Source organism: Egretta garzetta, unplaced genomic scaffold (genome assembly GCF_000687185.1).
Source record: "Egretta garzetta isolate BGI_Z169 unplaced genomic scaffold, ASM68718v1 scaffold26, whole genome shotgun sequence".
In the NCBI taxonomy this organism is placed as follows: Eukaryota; Metazoa; Chordata; class Aves; order Pelecaniformes; family Ardeidae; genus Egretta; species Egretta garzetta.
This window is the reverse complement of record NW_009260070.1, coordinates 1112587-1121521: the sequence shown is the minus strand read 5'-3', so window position 1 is coordinate 1121521 and position 8935 is coordinate 1112587. Positions and strand designations below refer to the sequence as shown.

The following is an 8935-nucleotide window of genomic DNA, read 5'->3' as shown; positions in this document are numbered from 1 at the left end:
AGACACAATTGTGCCCTGGCTTTCAACCACCCCAACTCATTAGAAACTTGGAGAGGTACCCATATTTGAAAGCTCATTCTAGAGACCATCACCACACGTGGTAAAACTCTGATTTCCTTTTATATGAACAACAAATCAAAAGAAATCACATGAGCTTTTATCATAAGGTCTGTCTCCTATAGGAAGGTCTCTTAGTCCCAGTACCTACCTACTTATTCTGCAGAGGTACAAAATGCAATCCCCTGTACCAAGAAATCCAAATCTGGGGAAAAAAACTTGCTTAGCAGCAGGGAAGTGAATTACAGCAAGCTAGAGCAAGCAGGTCTCTAAGGTGGGAACCTTCCTGCTGGCTGGAGGCAGACCGGTAAAAGCCCAGTGCTTAGTTTCCATCTTCTTTCCCCTGAAGCAGAAAGGAGTTACCATTACCATCAGTGGGAACAGGTTTGTGTCATACGCATAATTTTAAATACTGAAGGAAAAAAACCAATGTATTAGGTCAAATCTGACTTAGTGTGCCCCTAACAAGAATGTTCTATCTGCTGTAAGAAAGCTTGCCATTGCAAGCCAGCTTTCCTTCCCATAGGAAACCAGGCTAAAAATAAGGCTTATGCAATTGCCACTCAGTGTCCTCCTCCCCTTGTCCTCCAGCGATGCCTGAACCCACTGGCCAGTCTTAGCCACACTTGGTACAGCTGTAATGACCTCAGGGATGTTACGCTCTCGCAGGTTTTGCAAAAGGTCTGCCTCACTCTTTTCTAAAGAAAAGTCCCACAAGCCTCCCCAGACCTGTATCTACCCAGGAGTAGCCAGGTACATGTCCTGTACGCAGCAGAAATTCAGTTAGAGCTTCTCCTCGCTTCACCAAATCCAAACCCAAGGTAAACTTTGTGGGAAGCAAAGTCTCGGGTGTCCTGGTGCCCAGGGGACTAACAGACTCATCTCCTCTAAAGTAACCCAGCTGACAGAACTTGAATTTAGCTCTGCTCACGTTTATCCCCGTGTGCTGCATCCATGTCGTAGGAACTTACTGTTGCGTGACTGAGACGCATCCTTGCCCTCTCTCGGGACAGCACACAACGCTTCACACGGCGGCTGTGGCGCTGGCGTAAGCTTCCCTTCTGCTTTCAGGGGTACTGGTGCTCCCCTCCGTATCTGCTCTATCTGCTGCTGGTGGGGTTCTGACTTTTTTGGGAGTAGGGGATGCTAGCACCCATCATGCCTCCAGCTCCTGAAGTAAATCCACAGCTGAAGGACTTGGGAAGTTTTCCCAGTGCTAACAGAAAGGTACCCTGGGACTTACTCTGGCTTCTGAGATAATGCCATCAGCTACCCATAAATAATCCCAGCAGAGAAAGAGGAGGAGTGGAAGGCCACAGATGGCATTAGAGAGGCTTTGATGAACAGGCAGTTTAATCTTTTATGCATTTCGGCGCTGTATATATTGAGGCTGACTTCAGTAGGCGTCACGGACTGCAAACCCTCTGCAACAGACGCCGTGTTTCTCTTCAGCTGCTGCTTTCATTGACAACACCCTGAATTTGTAGCATATTAATGTGCTCTTACAAGCTGATCTGAAATAGTAAATGGACTTCTGACTAGAGTTCCTCTCCACTCTGCTTTAAGCGATTAACTTATGAAGAAAGAATGGCTCGCAGGCTGCTCGGACCAGCAAACGCTGCATCTGTGTTGGAAGCACAAAGTGAAGACAACATGCAGAACGCACAGGTAACTGGGGACCTGTCTGTAGAGCAGTGATGTCCTGGTGACTGTGCTGTGACCTGCTTGTACCTGAACAGGGCAGAGGGTTGAGGTTTTCTTGGTCCCGGTGCAGGAGAGGGAAGGGAAGGGGACAGGTCTCACCAGCAGAGCTCTGTATAATAGAGATTTGGGAGGTTTTTTTTGGGGGGGGTGGCAGAGGGGGGGAATTTAAGCACCATCCCCTTGCTGAGCCTGATCTGTAGGGATGACCTCTCCAGGGAGGAATTACAGCAGCTGCTGCACAGTGTATTACACCCCGCCGGTGACAGGCAGGGAGCAGCACAGCGCGGGATACAGGTACCCACTCTCAAACAGCCCCGGTTCAGCCTTGGCCAGGACAGCAAGATTTCCAGCTGTCACTGTTTGGAATAAGTGACATTGACAACAAGATGTCAGGGCCTTAGGGTGGGATTGGTTGGGTTTTAGCCCTTCCAGGGGCCTGCAGTCATTAAGAGAAGGCAAGGCAGTTGTTCTAGCAGCCCACACGCTGATAGACAAGAATCTATTACTACTGGTGTTGCCAAAAGCATTTTAAGTGGGAGACTTTGCATCATTCATTGGTTATTCAGGCCAGTTAAAAGCTCTCTTTGGCATTTCGGTGATCAAAGTTAGTGGCAATGTCTGCGATGTGGCACTGGGTGCCCGTGCAGCCAAAGAAACATCCCTCCCGCTGCAGGCACGCAGCGAGGCGGCGGGCTGGCGTACACCTCCCCAGGCACAGTTAGCAAAACTCTTCAGTGAGAGAGACACTTAAGCTCACAGCAAGGGGGGAACCCAGAATTTGAGCTATTTCTCCCCAACAAGCACCCGACAAGAGCAGACAAGAAGGGAACATTATGGATTTCAGAGAGCAAGGGAAACCTCATCTTTTGCAGAGAACAAGGAAACAGTCAAAACACGATGACTGACAGCTTTTCAGGGTGTGTGAAATGCTGCATAAAGGGGAGCACTGGAAGGACAGATTGGCTGTGTTTAGGAGATCTTATTCCCATTGTTCAGTCTTATTTTTTAAATATTGTAGTCACTGATTCATTCAGCCTTGTGAGTCCTCAGGAACCTAACTACACAGTCAGTCCGTATAACAGAGCATTAGAATGATCATCAGCACCTTCATCACTACAGCATCATTTTACAAGGCATAATTGTACCGAACTTGTGTAAATGAGCAGGTACAAGCAATTGCCTTTGGGCTCAGCATTGAGCTCAGTCCAGCAAAACCCTTATTCGTATGATGTTCCCCCTGAACCGAAGATTGCTTCTGTGCTTGAAGTTTAAACCCAGGCTTAAACATTCCACAGGACTGGGCTACAGAGCACAGAACCAAGCATGGTGGTGGCTCAATGCAAACACCCCAGAAATTTCCATGCAGTGCTTCCTCTGTCTGACTCCACTGCCAAAACGAGTCACTGGTGATAAACTCTGCTTGTATTTTCCAAACATCCAAGTTCCTAGCGGGAATCAATCCTGGGTGCTTTAGCAGATTTACTCACGTGATTTTGGAGTTGTCGGCAAGCTTAGTTGGTGCTGTGATCTAGAGAGAAAAATATTTTCCAGCTCAGCATGTGGTCATTGCTACTGGTACCATATTTAAGTAGGCACAATACAGTGTTCTTGCCAGCCATTCCACTTCTATTCCTGCCATAGGGAAGGACACGCCGTACTTAGCTCTCATTTTAGATACTGCCAGTAGTACTACTCCCCTCTAACAAAGGTTATTGGCTGGCCAAAAGCCTCGTGTGCCAAACAAAACTGCTGCACCTACCACCTGTGCAGAGCGCAGAGAAGTCATCCCATTCTATTAATAGTGCCCGTTACTGTCATGGCAAAGCCCAGGGTGAAAACAGAGCATGAGCTCCTGGTGCGAGGTTCTTTACCTCTTCTCCCAATGACTTCAGAGGTATTGTTTGCTTTTAAGCAGCTGTCGGTACCCTAACTTCAGATGGCTTCTTGTTCATTTTATAGATGAAGCCTTCTCTCTAAAGTTAACTCGCCTCTCCTCTCCTTCTTTCCCAGCACCAGAATGCAGAAAACATCAGGCTGCAGGTTCCTACAACGCATGTAAGGTAATGCACAAATATTTGCTGTGCCACTCTTGAAAATGTTATTTCAAATGTTTCTAGTCAATGTTTGTTTTACTTCACGATTTGTAACATAGTAACTACTCAGTTCATTCACACCCTTTCAACTAAAACACTGCAATTTGTGGGTGGTTGATGATGCCTATGATCTTAATCCAGTCAATTCTAAGCATAAAGACTAAGGTTTAAAGACTCCATGTACCTGGGGCAAATATGCTTTGGATTCTAGAAGACAAATCTCTAGTCAAAGCAAGGTCTGACAATGTAAATGATAAAAACATGGCATGATGAAACGCAGACTACATTGCTCTTGTAAATTCCTTTGGATTTCAGGCCAAAGATCAAGGTTTCATATGTTATGCTTCCGTGTTGAATTGAACAACTCGAGCAAGATAAGTGGTCAATCAAAACTCATGCCTTACAGCTGAAAAACAAACCAGAACTGTAGCGTTGAAGCACCGATTACAGGTAGGGCCCCTCGACACCTCGAGGGGCCCTACCTGTAATCGGTGCTTCAACATCATTTGTGCTGCGGTCACTTTTACACAATTAACTGTCTCTGTCCACTTTTCAGGAGCAGGCCGTCCTCAAGAGGAGAGGAACGTGGACAGGATTCAATCCAGGAAAAGTTTTTTCAGCCACGTTTTACACAAGTGCCTGAAGATGTAATCATTGAGGAGGGGCGATTCTGCAGGCTCGACTTCAAAGTAATACCAGCCTTTCCCTTTCAGTCCCATTAGCTCACTGGGGGGTGCGGCACGAGGAGAGGTCTCCGAGACACAGGTCTCTGTATTTCAGTAAACCAGAGCACTGACAGCAGACAGTGCAGGGTCTCTCCAGGCAACATAAACAAGAAACAGGAGATGGGTAAATGTTTCAGCATTTTCCCTTGGAAAATGTAATTGGAATTAGCTGTGTAAGAACATGGTTAAAGCTGAGTAGTGGTAAATACAGACCACCACAGAAGACCTTCTAGACCTCATTGAATTAATGCCCTGCTGAAAGAAGGCATTTAGGGAGGTGACCTTGTGCTTCGCAGTGGGACTCCGCTGACTTCAATGGACACATGCTGGACACACATCCAGCAAGGCCTGTTTAGGACTAGCCTGGCTTTAACAAGTCTTCTCTGAGGTTACTGTGCCCTTGCTGGGGCAGACAATCTGGCAAGGACATGCCCTAATTACAAACAAACAAAATGCCAGAATGGCCTGAAGCTGCATGGCAACTGCACCAACCCTAGGGTAAGAAAGAACCTAGGTCTTCCGCACATGCAACTTTACTGCAAAGGCTGTTTGCTGATTGTGGTTTGGCTTGGGTGTCCTAATCACTTCCAATCCATTTTTCTTAAGTAAACTCCTGCCAGACTTTGGCATGACCTTTCGCCATTTTGCTGCCAGTTGCTTGACTTCTGAATGTCCTGGACAGCCTGGAGCATGTCTGCAGGACAGTTTATTTACATACATTATCAAAAGAGTACGGATATCAGTGCTGCTGACTGTGCCAGCTGTAGGATTAAAAGGCTGAGTTCCCCCCTCCATGAACCCACAATGAATATCTCCAGCTTAATCCAAACTACCTGACGGGATGGGAACAACGGGTTTGCAAGAACAGCGCCCACTGTCCTGTAGCTAAAGCCCGTCGCTCCACAGCACCTCAGAAGCCCTCCTCTCCGTGCAGCACCACATTAATATTCAAAACTAGGCAAGACTGTAAAATTCTGCAGTAGGGTCATGATTTGATTATCTGTGGGCCTCAAACTCCTTCTAGCATCGAAGGGCTTTTGTTATTTTAAAGATGTTTCACTCTTCCCTGCTTTCCTCTCCTTGGCAGGTTAGCGGGCTGCCGACTCCAGATGTGATGTGGTATCAGAATGGGAGGATGGTTCATCAAGATCAGTTCCATAAAATGATAGTGTCAGAAAAGGGATTCCACTCATTTATTTTTGAAGCAGTCAAAGCATCTGATGCAGGGACATACGAGTGTGTGGCTGTCAACCGTGCAGGAGAATCGTCTTTCGCAGTAAAAGTGGAAGTAATTGGTAAGACTGGGAGCCTTGATAATTACCTGGGCACACATGGAAAATCTCAGCAATCTTAATGCCTTCCTCTGTGTGTTTAGGACATAAAGCAATTAAGAAGCAGAGGTAGATCTCCAGATATTCAGGCTCAAACTATAACAAACACCTTACCTTTTCCAAAACTATTTTAATACATACATCTGGGATGCCATATTTCTTCAAAGCCCTTCTAGCGGTGTATGTAGATGTAAGTGGGGTGTCCACAATTTGGGAGTTATTAATTTCCCAGAATTGATAATACACATTATACTCTCTATATACAATATACATACTCTCCTCCTGAAGGGGATTGTGTCTACTACACCCTTATGCTCATGGGAATTGCCTGTAGGCTAAGGAGCTGCAGTAAGGAAGATGTGCCCTCCTGAATTTAGCATTCCAAAATCTTAAAATAACAAGCCTGATGCTAGCGTTCAGTACTTACAGTAACCCCTTCTTACCTTTCCTCTTTAATTTAGCGAAAGAACATCACACACCTCCAACTTTCATCTTCAAGCCACAAAGCAAAAAGGTTTTTGAAGGAGATACAGCCAGACTCGAATGCCAGATCTCTGCTGTCCCAACACCCCGGATTTACTGGAAAAGAAACAACGAAATGGTACAATATAATACAGACCGAATAAGGTATCCTACTAATGAGTTGGCCATTGGTGTGTTAGAAAACAATAACCAGTATTTGTCAAGTCAAATTTGAATTGGCTGGTTTCTAAAAGCAGCAAGCTGGAAAGCTCGATCTGCCCCTCGTTTGCGGCACGTGGTGAGCAGGCTTCTGCGCTGGGCAGGCACGAGGCTCAGAGTCTTGTTCTGAGGGCACGGAGAGGAAACTGTGACCAAGTGCCACTCTGAATTCGAGCAGCCCACAGAGGAGAAGCGTGGCTTTAGGACTGAAACGTGAAAGCATTCATCGTGCTCTGAGGTTGTGGGGCTTACAGAAGGGACCTGATGCCACCTGGATGAATCACTGGTGGCTCGTAACACAAATGCAGTGTTTACGTCTAAATAGTTTGCAGTGCCCTGCAGGAATGGTTCTAGGGCTTTCTCAGCTCCTCAGCATGCAAACTGACTCTGATTTCAATGTCTTCACTCCTTCCCCCTCCAAGCACTTACACACAAACACCTTCATTTTCCAGCTTGCTACATGACAATACTGGAAGGATTTGCCTCCTGATCCATAATGCCAACAAGACAGATGCTGGTTGGTACACCGTGTCGGCTGTCAACGGAGCTGGTGTGGCCACATGCCACGCCAGGCTGGAGGTTGCAAGTAAGTGCCACATCCCACAGCTGAAACCGCCACTGGCGCTTGCGTTCAGAACAGGCCCCCAGGATTAAAATCATAGAATCATTTCGGTTGGAAAAGACCTTTAAGGTCATTGAGTCCGACCGCAAACCTAACACTGCCATTAACCTAATTAGCTTGGACTGCTGGCAGGATTTCTTTCCCAAGATACTGAAACCAGACAGAAAGCAACTATTGGGAAAAACTGGTACTGGTTTAGTGCCAAGATGCTATGTGACGAATCCTTTGCACATTGCATGCACCTGCCATCCGACAGCTTCACTGGTAGCAAGAAGGCAGGTGAATATGGCACTTTCCATAAACCTCTGATATCTGAGATCTGGGCTTGTCTGTTAAATTCTTCCCAAGGGGTTCCTGGTTTACGTTGCAGATAAAAAGCAACGGGGTTGCTCTACCATGGGTCTTTCTGCAGTCTGGGAAGATGCTGAAAGAGGCTTTTTCCTCTCTTCCAGCACATGCCAACAAGCCAATTCCAGCCCCCAAGCTGTTACGGGTTCGACCGACTTTTAGCAAGTATCTGGCACTTAATGGAAGAGGACTGGATGTGAAACAAGCTTTCTCACCAGAAGGAGAGTTTCAGCGTTTGGCTGAGCAGTCTGGACTGTACGAAAGTGATGAACTTTAACTGGAAATGAAGAGGAAAGCTCACACCTGTAATTGACAATTACAACATAAATGCAGTTAACTGGTGATTGCTCTAATTAGCAAAATACCTATCTACATATTTTTACTTTGACTCTTGCACATTCAGCTGTTCCCATTTTACCATGTTAGATTTTATTTATATGGGTTGGTGAATATAACCATTTACTGAGTATCGTATTTTAACTGTAAAACCTAAGAAAGCAGGCTAATTAGTTTTTACAAGTGTGGGTGGGTTTAGTTCCACCTGGGCTTGGTTACATGCTGAAGTAGATTGGTTTGTACTGCTTCTCTAATATCACTCTCAATAATATCAGAAGTCTGTACCGCCTGAATACTGAACCCAAATAGACTAGAGTGTTTTTATGAGAATAAGTTAGAGGCGAATAAAATTTTAAATATCCAACACTGGCTGTGACTCTTCCTTGAGCTGTTAAGACCAGCTACGGATGCCCGGCATCGGCTGCAGCCTGGCAAAGACGGATCCTTACCCTGCTGAGCCTGCCACTGGTCCCCTCCCTCTCCTGCTCACCCCATGACTTGTCTTCTGATGGCAATAACCCATTTAGCATAAGCGAGATGCTGAGGCTCCCTTAGCACTAAGACACATCCGTGAATGCTTTTTTCTCCTTGCACGCCTGACCCAAAAGCCTCACTGTCTAACATGAACTGTGAGGGCCACCACCTTTCCCCCTTCCTGCTCTTTTAATCAAGGATGGCTATGACCTGTTAGCTGTTGAGCTGAATGGCCCAAACAGTTTGCACGCTGCTGTTCATGGCCACCTTGCTCAAAATAATAACAAACACCACAAAACCTCGTTTTGCCAAACTCCAACAAACCTAATCTCCCAAAGATTTTTCAACTGCGGTCGCTACAGGGAAGTTGTGAGGCTGGACCTGCCCGGAGCTCCGCACCGTAACGCTGCTGCCCGGCAGAAAACCCCACAGGCACCTTCCAGCACGGGAAACGAGGAAAACACGAGGCCTTGGCTTCACGCCACGCTGCTGCATCGTTAAATAAAACCCCGCATCTGAACTGCACAACGCTGACTGATCTTAAACTCCCCACAAACCCCTCAG

General features: G+C 46.4%; 2 protein-coding genes across 3 annotated transcripts in view; both read left to right on the top strand.

Annotated features, from left to right (window-relative positions):
- Positions 1-7838, top strand: part of MYOT (myotilin) — a 21491-nt gene extending 13653 nt beyond the window's left edge. For both annotated transcript variants that reach the window (XM_009641223.2, XM_009641221.2), the window contains 7 exons: positions 1624-1725; positions 3772-3821; positions 4411-4543; positions 5667-5874; positions 6372-6537; positions 7044-7177; positions 7666-7838. In XM_009641223.2, the coding sequence (XP_009639518.2) occupies positions 1624-1725; positions 3772-3821; positions 4411-4543; positions 5667-5874; positions 6372-6537; positions 7044-7177; positions 7666-7838 (966 nt within the window). The remainder of the gene's footprint in view (positions 1-1623; positions 1726-3771; positions 3822-4410; positions 4544-5666; positions 5875-6371; positions 6538-7043; positions 7178-7665) is intronic.
- A 278-nt stretch (positions 7839-8116) lies between these two features.
- Positions 8117-8935, top strand: part of PKD2L2 (polycystin 2 like 2, transient receptor potential cation channel) — a 12793-nt gene continuing 11974 nt past the window's right edge. The window contains exon 1 of the mRNA XM_009641232.1: positions 8117-8124. Within this exon, the coding sequence (XP_009639527.1) occupies positions 8117-8124 (8 nt within the window). The remainder of the gene's footprint in view (positions 8125-8935) is intronic.